Raw genomic sequence first — 26,185 nt, forward strand, 5'->3', positions numbered from 1 at the left:
CACAGTGATATTCGTAATTGTTGGAAGCCGCTTATTCCTTTAACAAGTGGTGGAGAATTACTACCAGAAATGTATACGTTGGATACGAATATTTTTTGCATGATAATGTCCAAGAATCCTGAATTTAGCTCAATAACACCGCAAGTGATTGACTATTAGCTTTCAGCTGATTCATCTGAGACAGGTTGGGAAATGTGTAGTGATAACTAAATGGTACAAGAAGTTTTGGAATCAATTCCAAGAAACGATGTCCCTCAACTTCCATGTTTACCTGATGATCAAGAGACTGAAGAAAAAGCTAATAATGAAGATAATGATGAGAGTGTTGCAAATGTTACAACGTATGTAGCTTTGGAGGTTTCGAATATTTTATTAAATTTTTATGAAAAAGACATAGATACAGCAACGTACATGTCAATGATCGTAGAGATAAAAAAAAATATAATAGAACAGTTGTCAGTTGATAATAATAATAACTAATGTTATTGTAATAAAATATTATAAATATTGAATAAGTTTTGAATGATCTCAGAGATTATTATAACATTACATAATTGTACTTTCAATGTTATAATAAAAATACTTTGTAAGTTTTAAACTTTTTTTAAGTTTATAATAAATATGATGCATAATTGAAAAGTCAGTCATATTTCAAACTATTAAAAGGTAAAAAATTTAGTTATTAAATTAATTTCATTAACAATTGAAAGTTGGAATTTAAGTTCTAATACTTTCATTTGACTGGGTATGGTTTTCTTGAGAGTGGGGGAAAATCCACAGGGGAAATTGTTGTTCTTAGGGAGATGACCTTGTTAACTTTACAGAAGTATCGCCTTTAGCAAATAAAAATACCAAAAAAGAAAAAGACATAAGTAGTAAAAGAGATTCTGATTCAATGTCAGATGATTCAACCGACTCTTCTCGCAACACAATGCCACATCCCAGTTAAAAAAAGAATAGTTTTCTATAGTGACATCAATGATAATTCGTTTTCTAACGAATATTTCGAACTGAAGAATAATGACCACAAGAATAAACAAATCAAAGATTTAAGTTTGGCATTAAATAGAGTAAGTGATTATTCTTTCTGTGATACGATTAAAAAATCTAATGATTAAAAAAATAGTGATGAAGTTTTTGATAGTATTAGTAGTAAGATTTGTACTAATAATAAATATAGTAAGCTGCACAATAACTATGTTACAGAGAAACATAATAAAGATATGGATTTGGCTTTAACAATTTTAAGTGGTAGTTCTGCTTGTATAGTCCAGTAAAGTTAGACCTGAACTGGCTATTTATCAACCTTGGTCAAATTTAGCTGGGATATTCCTAGGCATGCTAGTGTCACGTCATGTGGCACTACGCGCCCATACGTTTTAAATTTAAAAATATATATTTAAGAAATAGATTTAAAAGTTATTATAAATAATTATTAAAAATTTAAAGAAATATTTCTTATTAATTTTTATTGCGTTTAACAATGCTTCAGATGTAATTTAGTATGCAAGAAATATAAATCGTTGTCAGAAGCATTGTTCGCAAAAATATTTAATTACAAACTAAAAGAAAATAAAAAGAAATTATTATTGATTTAATTGTAACCAATCAAAATTAATTATTCAATTAAAAATGAAAAAGAAGGGATGTTGCTACCTGCTAGCAACAACCGAAAATGTCCTTTAAGTGACACTTTAGTTTTATCAATCAAAATATTAAGACGTGTTAATTGTTTATAATAAAAGTCATTTGAATAATTAATTGTGATCATTATTTAATTAAAAGAATACAAATTGGATTTAAAATTATAATTTGGATTTAAATATCAAAAGTAAGTCTTAATATTAAACCGACATCGTGGCCTAAGTGGTAAGGTGCCAGCCTAGCGCACTATGGGTAGCGGGTTCGATTCCTGGCTGAGACAAGACCCATTTATAATATAGTCTTTTCTCTGACCACGATGAGCGGGAGGCCTCTCAGAGGGCAGTCAAGAGCGTAAGCTATCGTGCTGATGACTGAATAGTACAAAAAGTGCTATTGCCGCCACGATGCCCTTGGGGAACCAGGCGACACCCCATTGTAGTACAGCCTTGCTGATGCTGAGTCTGAAACCAGGACCCTTGAGGTAACCGGTAGAATCTCCGAGGGTAGGACGATTTCTTGTGGAACTGGGACGACCTCTTAGGTTGACACCAGGCCTATAGATCTTGCCTACCTAAGGCTGAGGAAACCGGGGGACCCATGGGGCTTAGCGGAATCTCCAAAGGCAGAAATAACGTTCTTTCGTACCACCATAATATATATATATATTGGAAATCGACAGGGACTGTTTCGGGGCTCAGAGGGAACCAAGGCAACTTGGGAACCTAGGGAACCTGCAGGCCTAAGACATAAGACGACCGCCTTTACTGTGCAAACAGACCCTGTACAAAGGCCCTGTGGCTAAGTGCAGGGGAAGGCGGGACATTCTAAGACATCTTCCAAAAGTCTTAATATTTATTTTTATTTAAAATTTAAAAGAAAGTGCAATCTCGTTTAAGAAATTATTATTTATATGAATTTAAAATTATAATTTGATTATTAATTTAATAAATTATTAATTGGCTTTAAAATTAATTTGTTAATTAAATAAATATCCCTATTAATTCTATCCCATTTATTAACTTATTATAACTAAAAGAATATTTAATTATTATTATTAAATCCTAATGCAACAACCTCTTACTCCATCCCAGCTATTGCACTAGGTGTAGGCTAAAAAGGAGTGATCTTTAAGATGTCCTTTTAATAAATTATGACATCACACTAGATTTGAGTAGGGATAGTTTTTAGGGGGTTGCAAACCCAGCGTCAGGGTGAAAAAGAAGTAAAATTGCTCCAAAAGCCCTTTGTTAACGTTTTAGCGAAAACTATAATAGATATCGAAAAATGTTTTATAAAAAAGTTGAAGATTATGATATTGTCTGCAACTTTTTTAAAATAGATTTTTCGATATTTATTATAGTTTTCACGAAAAATTGCTTGAAAGTTGCAAATTTATTGTAATGAAAATTTTTTTTCATATAAATTTATTGATGAAAACTTCTACAAACGAAAAGTCCTTTAGTATTTTTAACTTTTCATTAAGAAGTTACTGAAATTGGGTCAATTGGTATAATTTGAATTTTTATTATACTAGAGGATGTAAGCGCGCTCTCCGAGCGCGCCGTTACCATACTAAAACCATCGTAATTTATTTATTAAAAGTAAAGTTTATTTTTTGGTTTTTCCCTCTATTCGATGAGTTCAGAATTTGGTCCGCCCATTATACACGGATGAAGCGGGTTGTTAAGAACGTAATGAGTTGTTTTTTTTATCTAACATTGATCAAAATAATGGCTTAGATAGATAACATTAAATGGACAGTATTATTTGATTTCAAGAAATAAGACTAACGATGTTATAATATATAATGATGTTATTATAAGCAAAAATTCAGAATATAACATTAAATAGAAAGTATTATTTGATCTCAAGAAATAAGACTAAGGATGTTACAATATATAATGATGTTATTATAAGCAAAAATTCAGAATACTTTTTTATAGTTTCAAATCGTTATAAGATTAACTATGTTTCTAGAATAATATTAAGAAGTTTATTGAATGAAAATTGACTGAATAATATTCATTAATTAAAGAATAATTGGAACACAAAAAAAACATGAGTTATAATCAAGAGAGTAGAAGATAATCTTTCGAGATAAAAAAAAAAGTTAACATTATATTTAAACATGAAAGTTTTTTTTTACAAATCAAAAATATTGTAATATTGCTCATATGTTTACAGTAATATAGACAATTGAACTTGATTCACACTCTTTATATTAATAAGTATTGAAAGATGTTTAAACGAAAACAAAAGAATTATGTTAATCTGCAAAATTTTTAGATAATCTATTTTTCTTTGGCGATAGTGATTTCACACTGATTAAAAATAGACAGTATAAAAATATCAAAAAAAAAACAATTATTAAAAAGGATAAGTTTAATCATTAGCCAAAAATAAAAATGTATTACATGTAATGTTTTTTTTTTAATTCTAATTCAATAAAAAACTGGTTTAGTTGGTTAAATAAAAAATGTCTTGGATCAAAATCTCCGATATTTAATCGCCACGAAAAGAAATTTTGTCGAATTATAAACTTTCATTGTTATAAACAATAATAATTTGTTTATAACAATTTTAATTGTTAATTAACCTTTTCTGTTAGAATCCTCGATATTTAATTGCCACGAAAAGAAATTTTGTCGAATTATTAACTTTCATTGTTATAAACAATAATAATTTGTTTATAACAATTTTAATTGTTAATTAACCTTTTCTGTTAGAATCCTCGATATTTAATTGCCACGAAAAGAAATTCTGTCGAATTATTAACTTTTATTGTTATAAACAATAATAATTTGTTTATAACAATTTTCATTGTTAATTAACGTACTAAATTTTTGCTCATCACTTTGTATTCCGGTTTTTACGCTATAGAATAATAAAATATTACTCCTATCCTTTTTCCTTTCCTTTTCTATAAACTCATAAACTTATAATGACGATAACGATTCTAGATAATCATAATATCACCAAAAAACGATCCTAAAAACGTTTAAAAAACTGTAAAATTATGAATCTGATGAGTGATTATACTAAATAGAAGTTTGTTGAATACTCTTGAAAAAAAAAAATCATAAAAAAATCATCCTCTCTATTAAAAAATCTATTTTTAAAAACAAATTTTCAATCGACCAATCAGGGAACGAATAAAATGATGACACTGTCCTGATTGGTCAATTCAATTCTTCTATCGAAAGAACTAAGTTTTTTTATAGAAAAAACGATTTTTTTAATCGTTTTTTTCCTTCAGTTTATTTATTGGACATTCATCTTACATAATCTCTGACTTAATTGATGATTTTATGGTTTTTTATATGCTATCGGGAACCATTTCCATAGTTCTACAATTCCCCGGGAAAATGTCATGAGTTTTAATAGGATGGATCTCCACGTTTCATGATATTTACAAGGTACTGACCAATTTTTAGAATGATGAGTGTGTGTACGAACGTACATACGTATGTATAATTTCGCGAACTTCAAAAGTTGGGGTGCTGAAGGCCCGGTACTGAGTGTGGGAGAGACAGCGTATCGGATGCACTTATTGCGAGTTTTTAAGCACAATAAACGTGCTGAGAGACATTAGAATATAAACAAACCCGTAAAAAAGGAAGACCGGGTTTTGTTTATGTATAAGAAATGAAAAAAAGAGAAGCTGAAGTCACAAGGTCAGCATTCTCAAAATGTAAAATTGAAAGAAAATGAACATTCAAACCAGAGATAGTAATAACCCTACGGAAATTGTTTACAAAAATGCACAAGTGAACTATTTTTAATCTTAAAACTATCCCCGCTCAAATCTAGCATGCCTAGGAATATTCCAGCTACGTGTGACCGAGGTTGAAGAATTGCCATTTTAGATCTAATTTGATTAGACTATATAATGGTAAAGAAGATAACAATATTAATGATGACCATGATTCTTCAGAAAGATATGATAGTAGTTATAGAGAAAAAAATTGAGATGTAAATATTAATAATCTCCCAAACTCTGACAGCAACATGGCCATAAATGTTAGTCATTTTTGCGAAACGCAATACGAAATGCCTTCCATCACAAAATTCAACGATGAAGAAATTATCAAAGGTGACCCAATATGTTGTTTGACATTAAAAATGATGTTTATGATGACGCTTTAGTAAAGAATGACATTCGAAAGCCTACGTCTTACTATGTAAGTTCCGACATTCTTCTATTATTTCGAATAATACCGCTTATTTAAAGTACGTAGATGAGTGGAAAAGAGTGTTATTACAACCAAAAACAGGAAGCTACTATTTAAAGAAGATGCCAGATATCGGGAATCAGCACAAACTGCCGAAATATTTGCGCCAATTATCGTTGCTAGCAAATGGATGCAGTGTAGGCCTTATCAAGACTAGTCAAGGAGTAATATTAGTAAAAGATACATGTGCTATCGACTCTATCTGCCGTGCTATTCGTGCTGGATATGTATGTACACAGATATTGTCATAATTTATATGTACAAAAAAGAAGTTCTAAAGTATTTGAAATAATAGAATAACTTTCGAATACAGGGCAAAAAGCAATGATATATGAAAAAAGAGCAGAACTCATTTTAACAATCGAAAATATAAAATTATACTTTGGATGCAGAAGTGAACGTCGGCACGATGATTGATACAATTATGGAAGATGAACCATCACTTGTAGTAAAGAAGAATTGTGATCGGTGTAAAATTTCTAACGAAATAAAATTACCAACAATATCACCCGATTTGAGTTCAATTTACAGGAATGGCATACAAAGCTTGCAAGAACACCTACAATCGTGTAAAAAATGCCAAAAAAACCAACTTTCCAGACGTTCAATGTAAAAACCATCTTCTTATAGAGATAGAGGCTCTCCACTGGAAGTATTTAAAAACAACTAAAAAAATCGGAAATTATAATTACGATAAGCTTACCTTGGAAGACGTTCCAAAAAACCTTAGGATGTGTGAACAAAACTATACCATAGTTGCGATTATTGAACACGTAAAGATAGACGAAGATGGTCGATACAGGACTTTTGTTAAAAAAAGTGGAACAAATGGGAGCTGCATGATGGTTTAAATAAAAATTTAGCCATTAAAAAATTAGATAAAAGCGAATTACAAAAAATAAGAAATGTGCATATTTTATTTTATATAAAGGTAAATAACGGTGTGCAATAAAATTTGAAAAAAGAATTTTCGACGATTTAATAACATAAATTTGAATAATATACTAAACTATTCAGGTAGTTGAATGTAATACTGTAGACTATTTAGAATCTCCGATGTTTTATGATGCAGTTAAAGAACTTATAACATAATGTTAATATTAACAGCGTAGCGTGAAAGCATTTTGCCACTAACTGCAATAATCAATTTACTACAAATGTAGCGGCACGTAAAATTTGACTTCTGATATTGATGATATCTACACAGAACTCAAGCTACGTAATTATTTTGTAGTGCTCTGTAGAAATAAAAATACATACCGTAAAAGGGAGTAATCAATTTCAAAAGCGTAGTATTCAACTATTTCTTCGCTAATTACAATATCAGAGTTTTTGCATACATTGTAGCTTCAGAAAATGATTCTAATATATGTGTATACTCTTTTGCAACTACAGAATCGTTTGTAGCGTTCTCGGAGGACAAAGATGAAGCGTTTGGAAAGACAGCTGACTAATTTCGATGTTTCTTGAAAGTAGAGAATCATCACTCATGTACTAGCGCTTTTTGATCCGCGGAATTTTTTTTAGTGTATTGTACAAGCCCTAATTGAGCGAATGAGTAGACTGCCAATTTCAAAAGCTTATCGCTATCTACTGCATTAATCGATAATTTTCTGCGAATCAAAAATGCTTTTTCATTTCTTCAAGTTATGAATGATCGTTTTTACTTTTTCGAGTGATGTTTTATTTAGTTAATAGAATGCAATTTGTTGTTTGCTGTATTTTACACTTTCTAATGTGAAAATCAGGATTTTTTTTAGTTATGAAAATTTGAAAAATTGTTTTAATACACGTAAGTTACCACTCAAATTTACTATACATAATTTCTAATAATATTGTACTTTTTTTTCTGGCAATCTGTTGCATGTTCATGAGAATGACATATTTTATAATTTCTAAAGATTTTATATTATTATACCTACCTACAAAAAATAATAATCATTATTACAACCATCTACGTTGTTTGTAGCATCTAATAGCATGCTTTTTTTTCTTAATTTCTGAGAAAATAATATTGTTTATGTAAAAGGATATTAATTCAATTTCGAAATAATTTTCATTTGTACGACAATAACTTTGTTATGTATTTTTGCTCTTTAGAGATGTCAATATGTAAACCATATGCTTAACATTAGAGACTTTAAGTTCCTCTTTTTAGTCCTAGCCTTTCGACCAATAGACAGGGATGAGGGGATCTTCGATGGAAAAAGTGGAAATGTGTGAATTATATAAAAACAATAAAAAAATTTCTTGAATTAAAATTATTGAAAAATTATAAAAACAATTTGAACGTTACTGGTGAGTTTTTCCGTTTCCAAAGACTCCCGCTCTCTTTACTGAGTGGTCAGTACATCTGATCCAGAAATTTCCAACAGTGGCTAACCTACTAGAATTTTCTGGGCTATCCTGCTAAAACCATAAAAGGTAGCCCACTGAGTTTATTATGTTGTTAGTCTTTAATTCTACCTCAAAGCATAATTCATAATTTGAGACCACATGAGTCCTCAGCTCCAATTACAGATAGTGAAAATGTAGTATCTTTCGACTGAACTGTGTGAATCGTTTCCATTTTAGTTTCTAATTCTTGAGCTAATCCTCTATGTAATGTTGAATATGTAGTCATAGAACAATATCTATGCGGTAATTAATCCCAGAAAGTATGTCCTCTTTTGGGATCTACACATGTTCCCGAATTTAAATTGCATTTGAAAAATCGGTCGACAAATAAATTTGATTAGAATTCGTTTTTACTCAGGCTATTGCTGATCGTAAACTAATACGAACAGTGCCTACTACTACTACAGAATTTCATGTATCTCAACATGATCATATTCATTCATTTGCAGTAAGAAAGGGTTTACATTTGCTATTTGAACATGTTCGTCTTCGACATTGCATTCCTCAATGTCTAATAGAGATATCGTTATCATATTCAACGACTCGTAACTGCAATCATACTCAATAATGGCTTGAACTGCTCCACCTACAATCGACAATAACAAAATTTAAAATCCCTACATTGTTACTAAAAAAAAAAAAAAATAAACAACAAAAATTAATTTGGATAATCTGGATCCTTCTTCTTAGTTATTCGTTTTTTCGACTTATTCAATTGTTCTTCAGCTTCGTACATCGTTATTTTAGACTTTTTCAGTCTATCAGAATGAACTATTTTCGGTTTATTCTTGATTAGTATTTTGACATTTCTATTTGGATATATCTCTGAAACTTTAAATGGTCAATCATAATGATCACCTAATTTATTTGGCTTTGGATCTTTTTCGAAGAAAACATTATCCCCTATATGTAACTCGATAGGTTTCATCTTTCTGTCATAACATTTCTTTGACGTTTCTTTCGAATCTACTAGATTTTTATAAGCTAATTTACGTATGTTCGTTAATCTTCCCACTAAATCTGTTATATAATTTTCATACGTTGGCAGATGATCTCAGTTATGCAAAGGTTCATTTGTCGGAACGCGCGCTACTTTTCAAAAAACAAGTTCATAAGGTGTAGCTTTTGTACCTTCATGAACACTCGTATTATATGAGAACACGGCTAATTCTAACCTCTCGTCTCATCTATCATCTTTACGTGCGAATTGTTTTAACTATTCTCTGAATACATGGTGGGATCTCTCAAAAAAACCATTTGATTGTGGCCTAAACGCGGTTGTCTGCAACTTTTTTATTTTAAATCTTTTCATTATTCTTTGCATAAAAGCACTAATAAAATTACGACCTTGATCAGTCAATAAATCATTGAGTGCTCGAAACACACAAATAAATCTTTTAATAAATGCATCCGCAACCGGAATCGCGGTCATATTTTCAAGGGGAATCGCGACACTATACTTTAATAACTGATCCTGAATTGTTAAGATATATTTTTTTCCTCGTGCTTCTTGAGACCATTCAAAATCTCTATTCTTTTCTAATAAACGCGTCAATGGTTTGGAATTTGTAAAAAATTCTTAAACAATCTGCTTCAATATCCAGTTAAACCAAGAAAAGCTCTAATATTTTTTTGCGTTTCCGGTACAGGAAATTTTTTACTGCATCTAATTTCGCTTCTAATCAGGCTTCAACCCTTTATTACTAATGATATGATCCAGATAATTTACTTCACCGCGTAAAAATTCACATTTATCTGGTTGCGATAATTAGAAAGATCGCACATAAAACAAGACTTTGAATCTACAGACAACGAAAAAATAACATCGAATGATAAACCTACAAATTTACCAGACAAATTAGTGCGCCAAGAATTGATGAATATGCCCACAATGTCACGAAGTGAATGTTTACTCTTTGCTAATAATTAATAACGAAAATTTGATTCTTTATTGGTGTTTTTTTCTTTATTTAAAAAAATAATACTCTCATTTTCTAATAAAAAATTAGTTATAATACCTTTCATCATCACATTCAATTCATTTTAATAATGTTCCGTTTTTTTTTTTAATTTTTTCTCTTTGATTGATGTACCAGAAAAAGCATCCAATCCAATAAAGAAAAAGTTTAAGATACCTTATCATCGGAATCAGTCAGTTTCTTTGTACTAGAAAAAGTACCTGGTGCTACAAACACATCTTTTACAGAGGCATTATCCTCAGAATTAACTGGTAAGTTTTGTTTTTTTTATTCAATTTTTGGTTTAAAATAGTGAAAAATACGAGAAACTTACTAGTAAATAATAATATTCAATTTAAGTAAATTTATAGTAAACAAATTATAAATATTCACGAAAACACAAAGAAATATATCTAAAAAACTAAATAATAAAATAATTTATAAATCTATTTTTTTTCTCTGTTTGTGATATTAGATTATTCAGATTTTTCAAAAATTATATCAACTAAAAATTTAGGAAAATGACAGCATCACTGACTAAAACACTAGAATCAGTCAAAAGAAGCATATTATATGACATCGCACACAAAACTGATAAATTAAAACATTCTGTAATAACAGTGAATGATAGACGTAGTGAAATAGTAAATTTTAAAGATACAAGAGAGCAAGGATTAAATAAGATGCCTCCACTCAGGATGCTGAAAGATTCTTTTGATTTCGAATCACAACTTTCGGAAAATGAGGAAAATAAAAATGCCTTGGTAAATATATTTTCATTAATTTAAGCACCAACAATCTTAAATGATGAAAAAATCTTCAAAATATTGTATAGATGTATTAAATACTCAATGACTTTCACTAATAATATAAAATTAAAAAATATAATTGCTTATCTCTTAGATTTCTCTATATCAAACAACTATAATTGGAGAGGACAAAGTAAGTCTAGCAATTAGTAAAATAGTGGCTCAAACAATCACCAAGGATATCGAACTCGAGTTTCTGGTACAGGACGAAAAATAAACAGTGTTGAAAAAAACGATTTTAGTAGCACTCATACATTTAAATGCTTAGAAAATTAGTATTCAAACATCGAAGCTTGCTTTCTAATCATTATGAAATACTTCTTCCGTACGTATAAGCTATTCTTTATTTTATAACAAAAAATTGTTTAATAAGAATCTATAGACTGTAATTTATAACAAATTGATGATAATTATTTTTTCAGATGTCACTATGGAGCATCCTAAGTGCTCCAAAACGTCAAAAAATTTAGCGGATCAGGTGGGCAAATGGTTCTCTGGTGCAAAGGATCGTGGTGGAGGTCAGAAAGAAAGATACTCAGCGAGACCTACTTCATAACTATTTATGGACTAGAAATTTCATTTTTTATTCACGAATGGTGTGAATAAACTTATTCTTATAATTTTTTATCACTTTTCATTTTCAAAAACATCTAATAATTTTTTTCTTTTGAATGAAAGATTCATTTAAAATTAGAATTAAAAATTTATATTAAATAATAACTAAATATTTGATTAATCTATTCCATCGAATAAAAAACAATTTTCTTGTAATTACAATTTATAGTATTGTAAATGTAATGTTCATATGCGAGTAAGAATGATAATAATAATTAATAATTATAGTTAAATTAGTAGATTATTCAAGGATTTCTCATGGCTGCAAATTAGATTTCAATGAGAATAAGAACTTATATTATACTATTGTCATTGAAATTATTATTATTGCTAAAATTATTATGATTTAGTGAGTTAAATTATAATAAATTAATGGGTAATTAATTTTTTTCCTAACTGCCATCACTGGGCCAGTAATTTTTTAATATTATTGGCTGCCAATGATTGCCCGAAGTTATCATCCAGAGATTATAATTGAATGGCCCAGTAATGGTTTACGTTATCTGCCCATTATTGCAAGAAAGGCACCCAGTAATGAGCCAGACATGGGCCCTTTGTACATTCTTGTTCGGGTATGATTAAAAAAAAGTCAGGAATTTGTATGTATTATTAACGAACACAAAAAAAATTGAATTATATCATGAGCTGTAATTTCTGCTTATTTATAACGATTAAATTGTGTGTTCTCAAAGTCTTTATTATTTGTGTAACATAGTCAGTGACATCACTTCGATAGCAAAGATTTCCGTCAAATGAACTTGAATACCTTGCATAGATCTCGTTTTTAATTATTTATAGTAAATTTAATTGCTTTAAACGAAAAAACTTCGTTAATATCTATGTGATATGGTTAGTAACATTTTCTTATTAAAAGGGAAAATTTCGCATTGGAAAAACTCGAATATCTTGGATAGATCCCTCTAACTTATATCTCCCTCTCAACTTTCGTTCGCCTTTCCCGATCACACTTTTCGTAACGCTCTCATCACGCATTTACCAGTTTTCGCCTCAAGTCTAGCGTGCGTAATGAAGTTTTACTTCAAAAGTCCTTTTTGTTCATAATGTTAACATCAATTAATAGTCATAATTATAAACAAAACGTTTTTTTATTTATTCAATCTTGCGTTCGGCTAGAACAAGCGTCACTTTGCTAGGTCGCGGCTAGCTAGTTTCCCTGGCTAGTCGCTGGCCAACCCGAGTTTGTGCTATATATATATTTCTGCCTGGGTGCGTACCATTGTTTATTCATTAATTAGATAAATAACATTATTAGTAACTAATAAACTATTGTGGTCTTATCTATATATCAAATTAGGTTATCTTAATTCATCTTTAAAACTTTTCCATTATCATTTTCTAAAACAAAATTATTCTACAAAACTCTGAATGCTTTGCAGACGATATTATTTTATGCGAAACGGCTATTAACGTTGTTCATACACAGTAGAAAAAAGAGAAGAGGGACGAATAAAGAGAGAAATCATTATGCTCTGCAATTATTCAATCGTCTCCTTGGTTGGTACATTGGAGTCTACGGCCTGGTTCATGTCAGTTTTGTGTAGCCCATTATGTCAGTAATACTCTGTTAGTATTAAGGCTTAAATATATAGTAATAAAACTATTCTTCATAATTAAAGCAACTAAATCAGTCAAAAATTCATTTCATTGAAAAATGAATGAACAAATTGATAAACGAACTTTCGATTGGATCGATTGTACAGTTTTTTTAATAATGTTAGGAGTTTCAGCAATTGTTGGTATTTATCATGCTTACAAAGCTCGAAAATGCCCTGATGCAGTAAAGGAGTATCTTGTCGGTGGACAAACAATGTCAATTTTTCCTATAAGTATGTCACTTATATCTAGGTAAGTATTTGGCCATATTTTCAATAAAATAAATAACATTGTATATCTAATAAATTATTATCACAGTTACATATCTGGCATTTCAATATTGGGGCTTCCAGCTGAGATGTACGTTTATGGTACTCAATATTGGTCTATTGTGATTGCTGACGCGTGCGTTCCCCTCACAATGGCACTCGTCTATTTACCAGTCTTCTATCGTCTTCAAATTACTTCATCATATAAGGTAAAAGTCACTCATTTTATTGCGAATGAAAAAAGTTCAATTTTTACAAATCATTTTCTGTGAAAAATTATTCATACCATGAAACTTGAAAAGATTACATGGAGAAAATGTTTTCACTAAATGTAAGTGCAAACAGTGAGAAGTCCACGTTTCAAAGTTTAGAAGTTTAAATATTACTATTTGATAGTAAATTTTAAGTTTTTGTAAGTAAATTTGATACATAAAAGGTATATGAATAAAATAATTACTTACAATGACCCAAAATTCACTGTTGAACAGAAATATTTTTACTTCTAAACTTCGAAACGTGGACTCGTCATTTTTTACTTATGGTTAGTGCAAAAATTATCTCCGCATATAACATTAAATTACGTAAACATGATAAGACTTAGTGTTGTGGAAAATTAAAGAAATAGCGTTCACTTATGCTTATTTAAGAAGGTAAATGTAATTGAAATTACAAAATAGATAAATGATATTTTTCTCATGAAACTTCTATTGTAAGGATAAGCTTTAGGAAAAAAGTGAATAACGAGACTGTGGAGAATTCAAAATCAAATACATTTATGGATTTTTTTGGTTATTTTTTTTTATTATAAAGATTATGAATACCAGTAATAAAGAGTTTTGGGAATGTTTCCTTTCAGTACCTGGAGCTAAGATTCAATCAGTATGTCAAACTTCTGGGTTCAGTAATATTCATCATAAAAATGGTGAGGCTTTAAGGGGTAAATTATTTATTAGCGTATCCTGGAATAATGACTTTCTAACTACACATTTATCTTCATAAAAAATTTGGCCTCTTTCTCCACAAAAATGAGATCAACATTCAAAATATCGCCTCAGCTTCAAGATCATTGCCGAGCATCATCCAATTGATCACGTTGAAGCGCCATGTGTGCAAGACAACAATATAACAAGCCTTCTTCCTCTTGATTTTCCGTTCGCTTAATTGGCCTTTGCAATTGCAGCTACTTTACATACCTCTAGTAGTGTATGTTCCGGCGCTAGCGTTCAATCAAGTGACTGGAATAGATTTACACATTGTGACACCACTTGTCTGCGCCGTTTGTATCTTCTATACAACCTTGGTAAGCATGAAAGTCGAAAAACATTTTATTTTTACTCAACAAAAGGCTTCATAAACTATGATCTTGTAGGCAACTATATAACTTAACATGCTTTTTTACAGCTTAAAAATACATCAACATATTGGAGTGATTTTTTTTCTAAACTTTTTGTTTTTACGGCGGATTTACGGAAACAATTATGAAAATGAAAAAAAAAGGAGATTTGTATTGGTTGCAGAGCTTTAAATGTTTATGTAAATGTACTCATTTACGTATAATTGTTGATAACTTTTTCACAAGTTATCGTATGAAGTTGTTATATTTTTTTTCATAGTCGACCCAAAAAAAAAACAAACAAATTAAAAAAAAAAATGTATATAAAAATGTTGATTTTTCATATTTTTACAATTTAAAATAATAACAACTTTTCTTAAAATTGACCGTTTCTTACATATCATCGTTTGTGCCGTTTTTATTAAGTTATTATCGGAATAATGTGAATAAAAACATTCTAGAAATTACTAATCAAGTATAAAATATTATAAGTAAACTTCAAAAAGTTAAAAATTATCACCATTAGAAAAAATGGTATCCTACTGACGTTTACTGTTAAAGAGAATTGTGATGGCAGGGGGGGGGAAGCAGACCAAATGTGAATTTTATATCTAAAGAAGTGCATTTATGATTACATTGGAAGTCATGAAACTATGTGAAATTTCTAGGTGAGATATTTCCTATATTTTTTTTAATAAATCCGCCATAAAAACAAAGATTAAAAAAAAAATCATTATAATCGGATGATTTTTCGATTTTCTAGAGCCAAAAAACGAGGGGACCGCGAAAGTATAAAATTACCACAATAGTAGCTAATTAAAAACTCAGAAGATGAATGAAAAAATTTGAAAGTTTATTTATTAACCTTTTATAGTCTAATTTTACCTTGGCTTTCAACCTTGTAAAACATGGTTGAAAAAATTTAATACAATTTGAAAAAGCCACATTCTTTGTTATTTGCATGTTGCTCTTTTGAATGGGCTACAGAAATTAAAAAAAAAATTTGAGTTTACCTCTCATTTTTGCAGAAATACCCCAAAAAATGGAAATTTAATTTTTCTTTTCGAATCGCGATTTTCTCGGTGAAAGTCGTATAAGTTAAAATTTATTTCTATTCAGAAGTGTAAAAATGTTTTTTTCTATTTCACCTCTGTTCTGTCTTTATAAATAAAATAATAGAAAGGATATTCATTATACAAAGTTTGATACATTCTAAGAAGAAAAAAAAAGTTAAGCAGTACAAATCAAATAACATAAAAATGTTAATTTCAAAGGGTGGATTGAAGGCAGTCGTTTGGACAGACACTATTCAAACTGTCGTAATGTTTGGTGGAATAATTATCGTTCTAGTCCTTGGAACAAGGGAAGTTGGTGGAGTTGGAGAAGTTTGGCAAAGAAATCTCGACAGTGGAAGAATTGAGTTCTTTAAGTAATTATCGAGAAACGAAAATAAAGCTTAATGAAGCATTATTAAATTTTGTGTAATCACAGTTTCTTCTTCTTTCTAAACTAGTATGGATCCAAACCCAGCAATACGACATACTTTTTGGAGTGTTGTTTTCGGTAGCTACTTACATTGGCTCGCCACCTGTTCTGTAAACCAAGCGATGGTACAGCGTTGTCTTGCAATGCCAAACTTAAAAAAGTCGAACATGTTAGTTTTATTTTCTTTCCAACAAAACTTTCTTTTGTTACTTTAAGTTTAAAATAAACTTACGAACAAAACATTTTCACTCTAAAAAATTATCTCAAAGATGATTCTTTTTTTAGTACCAGTATGATAATGACTATTGGAATAATCTGTATCGTTTCATTAAGCTGCTTCACTGGTCTAGTTATTTATGCGACATTTTATAAATGTGATCCTTTATCAACAAGAGTAAGTACATATTCATTATTATTCTGATGGTTGATTAAATAAAATAATCAATATTGTATACTTTGATAACTAAACAAATAAGAAATAAGAAATCACTCAGATAAAATAAAATATTTACCAACTTCCCATTAAAAAGTTATCGTAATGGGGTTTAGTTTTGAAATTTGTAATTTTGCTATATCTTTGTCAGCTTTTCCTTTTTATCACAAAAAAAATGTAAATTAAATAAAGCAAAGATCAATTAAAAATTCACTTCACTTATCATGTGATCAGAATTGTTAAAAAATTTGATAAATCTTGATGATAATATTGTTGTCAATGACTTCGTATGACCTATGATAATTGAATATAGCTTATAACAGTTTTAATTTGTCATAGACAATTTTTAATACAAAAAACAATAATACAACGAAATTTAAAATTTTAATAAATATATAAAATATCAATCAATAAAATTTTTATCAAATTGTAATTAAAACAACATATAATGAACGATCAATAGGAGTGAAAAGTTCGTTGTGTGAGCAAATAATGCATCGAATCTCATATTTATAAGAAATAAATGACTAAATAGTTAATAAGATAAATACGATTGTGATTGATTATAATGTTTATTTGTTTGTAGCAAATTCGTAAGTCTGACCAATTACTTCCTTTTTTTGTTATGGAAATGACACAATCAATACCAGGATTACCGGGTCTGTTTGTTTCTGGAGTTTTTAGTGCAGCTTTAAGGTAGGAAAATGTGATTCTTCGTTTTTAAATAACAATTTAGATGAAAAAACTATAACATAAAATGTTATGCATTGCACATAAGTACTTATATTCTATGAATTTTGAGAAAGATTTAATTTGATTTTTATCAAAAATACAGCATATTATTAATATTTATTCACTGAACAATTTGCCTTTATATTCGTATGATATGTATATTAAATGCACTAAAATCTGCATAACATTACACTTTTCTAAAAAAGTTTCAAAATTGTGTCTATAAATTCTTTTTAATGAAAATTATTTATGACGATAATTTTTAGCACTATGTCTACGAGCTTAAACTCAATGTCCGGTGTTATCTACGAGGATATGATTAAACCTTTATTAAAGAGGCCATTATCACCTGTGACTGCGAGTCGAATCATAAAGTTTACGGTTGTTTTAATTGGCGTTATATGTGTGGCTTTAGTGTTTGTAGTAGAAAAGCTGACAGGCCTAATTCAGGTAATCAATTTTCTTTAGAAAATTATTTTAATAGTGATGATTATAAAGACATGAATTACAACAGCACATGGATTACAGGATTTTTTAAGTATAATATTCTTTTTTACTTTTGATGTATGTGAAATGTTTTTCTGGAATTTTTCATAAAATTTTCAGAATATTTTGATAAATCCGTCATGAATAAAAGAGTTCATGCATATGCACTCTACTTGCTCTCAAAGCTTCTTTATTATCTTAATTACACTCAATACTGCTACTCTGGCATAGTGTCATTGTAGACATGTTGTGAGTAAATGAGAGCTACAAACTAATTGCAAACTAATATTATTTGAGTCATTTTATTGAAAAAATTTTAGGGAAAAAAATAACAACAATAATAGAAAAGCGTGTGTTTTTGAACAATAACTAATTGATCAATTATTTGTGATCCATGCACTAAATCCGGGAACATTTCAAGTATCTAGTGATAAAATGCTGAAAGCATTTTATAATTAAACTTCTAAGTGTTTACAATGTTGAATACCATAAACAGTTTATAACATTATAGAAAATGCCGCGAACCATTTAAAATTCATTATTGTAATTCGTTTATAAGATTTAATATTGTAAACACTTCAAGTGTTCAGCTTTTAAATACTTGAATTCGTAGTGTGCATTCATCCAAAAATTTTATGTAAAATGTAAAAGAATGAGAAAATTAATTAATAATTATTCTACTGTTATCAGTTTGTAATAATAATCAATTTGACAGTAACTGTTATTAGATAATTTTTAGGCAGCCAAAAGTCTGTCAGGCATAACAGCTGGTCCTCTTCTCGGTATTTTTACGTTAGGAATGTTTTTCCCCCATGCAAATGCGACGGTGAGAAAACTATATCTACATTTTTAGCAATATCATAAAACTATTGTTTGCAAATAATGTAAATCTTATTAATTATCGTTTTACTACTTACATTAAGTTACAAACAAACCTAAAAAAAATTGTTCCTTAGCTTCAAAAAAAACGAATTTATAGTTAAATTAGTTAAATCCAAAATAGGGAGCATTGGTTGGGGCTATGGTCAGCTTACATCTAGTCGCTTGGATCTCTTTTGGTACACAAGCTGCTGTTTCTAACGGAATTATCAGCTTTCCTGTCAAGCCCGTATCTATTGAAGGGTGTTCTGAATCTCTACAACGAACTGCTACTGATTTCACTTCTCTAATTAAGAATACTACAAAGTAATATGATATAATATGATATAATATTATAAGTTCTCTTTATTATATTATAATGTTTATTGGATCCAATGATAAGTAGTGAGTTATTTTAACTTAGAATAACATCATTCATTTTTTTTCCAGTGAGCAACCTTTCTTCATCTATCAAATGTCTTATTTGTGGTATACATGGGTTGGATTTTTGACTGCAATTTTTATTGGGCTCTTCGTTTCATGGCTTACTGGACCTAATAGATACAAATACGAAGATAGAAAATTGTATACACCAGTTATACATCGTCTTTTGCCCCGAAAATAAAAAAAGAGGTTGAGTAAAATGATGTTATGTACAAAAGAATATTATTGGGCACAAAAACTATACTGTATATTTATTTTTTCTTTAAATGTTATATTGAGAAAATTTTGTATCTAATACATGTTGGCAAATAGCGGAAAGATCATTTTGTGATCAATTTTGCTATGCTTTTAAATTTACTATTTTCAAATATTCTAATATTAGACACTAATTGTTCGATGGAAAATTGTCGTAAGAAATGTACGAGTGATGAATGCTTATTGATAAATACGGATTAATGATCATATTGTATTAATCTATACAGATAAAATTAGAGTGCCTGTCTGTAATTTTGAGAAAACTGGCTTAAACTAACCTCAGAAAATTATTCGACATGAAAAGGATGTCAGGAGTAACATAGGCTACTTTTTGTTTATGACAATTGAATTTGTTGAAAGTAATTGAAACCAGGATCTTTGCAATAAATTCGAGTTTTTTCCACCAAATTTTTTTTTTCTGAAAAAAATTCCTAACTATACGAATACTATTTATTTATAGTAATTAGATTTTTGGAAATCATGTAGTTTAGCTCAAAACTCTTTAATCCCTTTGTAATATTAATATGTTGTCAATTCCTTATTTTGAGCAAAAATACATGTAGGGGAATACGGGGCAGGACGGATCCATGGAGCAAAACGGCTTTTTGAATTTTAAAATGACTTAAATATATAACAATGTAATTTGAATGATAAGCATATTTTCGAATTAATGTTAACTATCGTATTAACAGCTTCGGGGGATCCGTTTTTCCTCACTAAGTTACCAAAAATCGTCTTGCCCCGTATTCTCCTAAGTATGTGGCGTAAAAAACATATCTACCAGTATCACGAGACACGTTTATTTCAGTAGTGTCTCGAGCGCCAAGTATAAATGAAAGTAACGAAGGCACTATCGTGCCTCTATTCCATTAAAATCAGCATCTTTGAGGTTATGCTTTCTAAAATTTCTAGTTACTCGGCAACAATGGTGTAAAGTTTATATCATAAAATTTATTGAGAAATCTTTAAAAGCCCCATTAATATAGATCATTTTTTTTTTTTGTTAAAAAAATTGCTCATATCTTCATAACAATAATAAAAGATAAAGCAAACTTTATTAAATTAGGGGGGTGTATCTATGGAGAGGGGAGCTATACTGGGTACCTATAGCTTGATAAATAAATCATTTTTTAATAAATGTTATCAATTAATTGTTTATTAAATAATTAGATTAAACTTATTTATTGAAATTCGTTTTATTCATCGTATAAAAAGTCGTAGAATCTCAAAAAAGCCCTATAGATTAAAAAAAAATACGCACCAAGTATAAATGACGAGGGCGATAACCATCGTTCACAAAAAACTATTTTCATGAAACTATAGCACTTAAAATCCTTGCTTTACCTTTCTGCGGGGAAATTTCAGTACAAATTGACCTCTCAAAATGTAAAATGTATAGATAATATCACTGGATATCTCAGATAGAGTCGCTGACCTGACTGCTGGTCCATATATCGACCAGCTCCGCAGCCTAAAGGTTAAATAACCCTATTAGAAGAAGATAGTTCAATAGAAAAATTGCATTAGAAATTTCCTATTGACTCCTATTAAATGCTTTTTTTTCCTATCAAAATTTCCTGAATCCCACTTGGTTGTCTAAGAATTACCTATGAGATCGTGAGTAAAAATGACCAGTTTTTAGGTGCACCCAAAGTAGGTCCGATTAAAAGTTGAAGTATTTTTCAATAGGATTTCATTTATTTCTATACGATATAACAATTAAATCTGTCATAAACAATTGGAAACGGGTTTTATGAAAAGCATTTAAGTTTGTCCAACGGGAATTTTCTTTTGGAAGACGTTCCTTTCTAGGTGTGCACCTCCACTTTATCCAATTAAACACATATAGACAACTCTACAATTAGCTCGGGACAGAAAATTATATTCTGTCAAGATCAGGACTCGAACCTGGATCTTCCAGTTAGGCGTGCCTGTATTCGTCATATGTAGCTCCCACCTTGACTATGTATTATGATTAACGACAGTTTTGTTTCTATAACAATTAAATTGTTGTAAAGGAACGAAAATTTAATCTCATGATAAATTTCAAATTTTTTTCCGTTTATTATTAATGCCTATGAGTTCATTAGTATTCTTTTAATACCATTACAAAATGATACGTATTTGTAGTTGGCTCGTTTAAACTACGAAAATACCATATATAGTCCAGTCAATATAGGAGGCTTGGCTCCATTTGTCTTGAAAATTTTTGTACAAAGGGCAATTTTTAATTTTCTAATGTCAAAATATCCGTAATGACCTGTAGAAAAAATGTGCCCAAAAACGAAAGTGCGCTGATTTTTTTTTATATGATTTTTTCGCATTTTAGTGGTCCCGTGTATCTAAGCGAGACAGCACTATAGGCGGCACCACGCGCTAGAGAAGGACATAACTATCGGAATGAAAAAATCGTATTTTCGATAAAAAAAATGGAGTTTTCTTGTTCAATATTATTTTATTAATTATTTGATGAACAAAAAAACCTACAAAATCATCAATTTCTTAAAGTTGGTAATTTTTTCATTTATTTATAAAAATTTGTTTTTTTATTTATGTATAAAAAATTTCTTCATTATAGTAAATAATATATTTATTTATTATATTCATTCATTATTTATTTACTTATTTTAGGCAAATATTCGACCCAAAAAATAAAAAAAAATATCAAATTAATATAATAAATAAATATATTATTTACTATAATGAAGAAATTTTTTATACATAAATAAAAAAACAAATTTTTATAAATAAATGAAAAAATTACCAACTTTAAGAAATTGATGATTTTGTAGGTTTTTTTGTTCATCAAATAATTAATAAAATAATATTGAACAAGAAAACTCCATTTTTTTATCGAAAATACGATTTTTTCATTCCGATAGTTATGTCCTTCTCTAGCGCGTGGTGCCGCCTATAGTGCTGTCTCGCTTAGATACACGGGACCACTAAAATGCGAAAAAATCATATAAAAAAAAATCAGCGCACTTTCGTTTTTGGGCACATTTTTTCTACAGGTCATTACGGATATTTTGACATTAGAAAATTAAAAATTGCCCTTTGTACAAAAATTTTCAAGACAAATGGAGCCAAGCCTCCTATATTGACTGGACTATATAATACTTTTTTTGATCAATTTATTACTATGCAATGTTTTCATGGATACTGCGCGGATATAGTCGCTGGAAGCAGTTTGTCATGTGTCAAAAATCTATTGATAGTTTACGATATTTAACATTGAAGAAGCTGAGCATGTTAAAAGTGTCTACACGGATAGCGCACTTGGATTTACGGTATATAAACAGTACTTAACCATGATAATAGATGTTGCTTAATACAAAATCATAAAATACCATTTAGTTAATCAAAAATCTTGACCAGTTCTTTTTAATCGAATCTTAATTCCTTATAACACAATGTTTGCTTAGTTAACGATTGTTAAAAAACAAAATCAGCAATAAAAGAATTTTGAATTCGTGTTAGGATTGAGAAAATAGCATTAAAGACGCTATGATAGTGTAATGTCTGAATGTATTTCAATTATTTCACATAATTATTTAAAATATATTTTAGACAAGCTAAAAATGAAAAGCAATAAAACTTAAGGATTGAGGTTAACGATTATTACTTAAGTTATTTTTCCGTTGATATTTCTTAAGATTTCGTTAAAATAGAAAAGTTTTCGAAGAGTGGTTGAGGAAATCATCTTTTAGATATTTTATTGCTTTTGGAAAACGCACGTGGCGAAAAGCAATAAAACTAAAAAAAGAGTACGTGACGATACTAACTATGTATCATGATTAACAACGATTTTTTTCCTATCACAATTAAATAGTTGTAAAGGAACCGAAATTTAATCTTATGATAAATTCTAAATTTCCACTGGGAAGTTGTTCATGTGGACCTTTCGGGTCGCACCCAGACCACTGCAGAGCACTGATATTTTTCTGTTGTAGTTAAGCTTTGTGACAGTAGAGAATTAAAAATTAGTGGTGTTTATCAATGCCTTGATATCTGTAAGGCTATTTTTGTCACGACTTTGGCGGACTTGGTGAGAGCTAATAAAAAGTATGAGAACCATGTTATTGATGGTACTTCAACATAGACTTAATGCAACCAGACTCTGGAGTAAATAATTTATTATCATGTTTACTAGACTATAGATATATAGCGTATATTAATAGTATCACTAGACCAAGTATTACTGACGGTTCGTATATTGACAATTTTTTTGTAAAATCCGACCTTGGTATCATCAGTTCTTGTTTTTATTCTAATGTTTTTACTGATCATCATCCAATATTGCTGGCAATTTGCCCTAATAAGCAGTTTCTTGAACAGCCTGATAAGTTTGGCCTGAACTAAAAGCTTTTACACAAACTCAGCTGTGGAATCAACTGGACTGACCTGCTGAAATATGAGGATCCCGATAACATCTTCAATAACATTATCTATACTATATAAATTTCTGGTGTCTGTTTGTCAGAAAGGTTATAAGGTTCTTTTTGATCATGTGAATTATTTACAACAATTGAATTTGTTATAAAAAATTGAAAACGGGTTCTATGTAACATAATTGAGTTCTTCCAACACGTATTTTTTTTTACAAAAATGAAGTTACGAACTGTGAAATATGAATAGAAACCCACTCTTTTTGTTTATAACAATAAAATTTGTTCTAAACTATAAAAAACGGAATCGATTTAATAAATTTAAGTTTTTCTAACGTGATTATACACATTACGCAGACGAAGTCACTAGTGTCTGTTAGTAGACAATGTAAAATCTTCGATTAATAATGCAACCGTTAGGGCGATAGACTGTGTTCGCAATTTTAAACGCTATAAAGTTTGGATTATAAAGGGCTTAACTGTTTCATGTAAAAACAAAGAAATCTTATATAATGCATGGAATTTTAATAGAAATAACGTGACCTTTAAAAAAAAATACATCAGAAACTGCAATGTATTAAGTAACCTGATCAAACTTGCAGAGATTAGATTTGAAATTATTATGGTCAATAAGTTTACCAACAGTAAACAATTCTGGAATTTAATCAATTGTAAGCTCCGTAGGAATCGAGCACTTCACATGATCTTGATTACATAGTTGCAGACGATGAAATTGTAATAAATATTCAATTAATAGCAGAGTAGTTTATTACTTTTCTCAGTAGAGTTGGGGTTAACCTCGCTAGGAAAATTGATACTAATGTTAGCTCTGGCGTAAATCTAGTCAAACATAATGATACGACCATATTCGTATACCTTACTAATTATAATAAAGTGTTAAAAGTTATTCAGAATTTAAAAAATACGACTGGTGGCGATGATGGAATCAGCACTCGAGTCTAAATGTATAGCTACATATGTAACACTGCCCTTAGAATATATTTTTAACGTTTGTATTTGCAAAGGGGTGTGGCTTAATCCACTAAAGTCTACTGAAATGATTCCTTTGTTTGAAGCTGGAGGTAAACACCTTCAAACGAATTACCGACCAATATCTTTAATATCGAATCTTGTTAAGACCCGGAAAAAAATGTATATAAAAGGTTAGACAATTTCTTTATTATAAATAATGTTATCTCAAGAAGACAGTTTGAGTTTATAAAGTATAAAAGTACAACTAAGGCTCTTGCTTTTGTTTCGGATTCTATTTATAGAAATATTAATAGCAATACATTTTGTTGCGAGAGGTTGAGTCGAGCTCACCCCATCCGCTCGCCCTATCCTAGCTCTTGTTTCAGCGCTCAGCGAATCCTAGCTCTTCTTCTCCAATCTAGCCAATGACAGTTGCTCTATCATTGTGCTAGGTCTACCGACACCAGCTACAACGTGTTTGCAGCCATTAACGCTTAAGCGACACTCAAGTACACGTGCTCGATTATCGTTCATTCTAATTTTGTAAAACTTAATCGTTCTAAGCTCTTGATAAATTCGATTCAGTCTCAATAAAGTGCAGTTAAGCTCGTACATTGTTAATAAGTAATTGTTAACGTGATAAATCATTTATTTTTGTAATAAAACTGATAAATAAGCTCAAGAAGAGTGTCTTTTGTATGTGTACACCTCTCCTGACCACATCCTACGGCGTAGCTCATCTGCTATCATTATTCTTAGCTCAAAAAACATTAAATAAATCAACTGAATCAATAATTTTCGGTTCTCTCAAAATACACATTTACTGCCTTAGCATTCCTTGATTTGGCAAAAGCATTTGATACGATCATTCCCAAGATGTTGTTGGATAAACTTTGGTTTTATAGAATTAGAGGTACCCCGCTTGAACAATTAAAATCTTATCTAGATAATAAAACGCAATTTGTAAGAATAAGTAAGTGTTTTAGTCGATCTGAAACTGTTGTTGTCAACGTTTCCTAACGGACGGCACTTGGTCCTTTTTTGTTTATCCTTGACATCAATGATACATTCAGCTTACTTCCAGATGATACCTTGGTTCCTTATGTGAATGACACTATTATCTTAAGTTCGAGTAAGAACTGGACTGAACTGGAAGCAGTACTGTCTGTATGGTTGGATTCTCTGAGCTTATGGATGAGATTAAATCAATTATTACCGTGATAGTCTCTTAGCTGATTTTAATATTTATATCAAGTCACAG

The 26,185-nt window shown here is 29.8% G+C and overlaps 1 protein-coding gene across 1 annotated transcript; it reads left to right on the forward strand.

The window, feature by feature from the left end:
* The first annotated feature begins 12,812 nt into the window (after positions 1–12,812).
* LOC118070169 (sodium-coupled monocarboxylate transporter 1-like) lies at positions 12,813–19,972 on the forward strand. Its single transcript, XM_035088605.1, has 13 exons — positions 12,813–12,882; positions 13,053–13,521; positions 13,588–13,747; positions 14,395–14,460; positions 14,719–14,838; positions 16,146–16,300; positions 16,385–16,525; positions 16,642–16,750; positions 17,376–17,485; positions 17,788–17,971; positions 18,747–18,833; positions 19,011–19,192; positions 19,316–19,972. Exons 2-13 carry the CDS (start codon positions 13,328–13,330, stop codon positions 19,488–19,490), a joined length of 1,683 nt encoding a protein of 560 aa, XP_034944496.1. The 5' UTR covers positions 12,813–12,882; positions 13,053–13,327; the 3' UTR covers positions 19,491–19,972.
* Positions 19,973–26,185: the final 6,213 nt, after the last annotated feature.

The sequence above is a fragment of the Chelonus insularis genome, unplaced genomic scaffold, assembly GCF_013357705.1.
Source record: "Chelonus insularis isolate UGA/USDA-ARS -01 unplaced genomic scaffold, ASM1335770v1 contig_12_pilon, whole genome shotgun sequence".
NCBI lineage: Eukaryota > Metazoa > Arthropoda > Insecta > Hymenoptera > Braconidae > Chelonus > Chelonus insularis.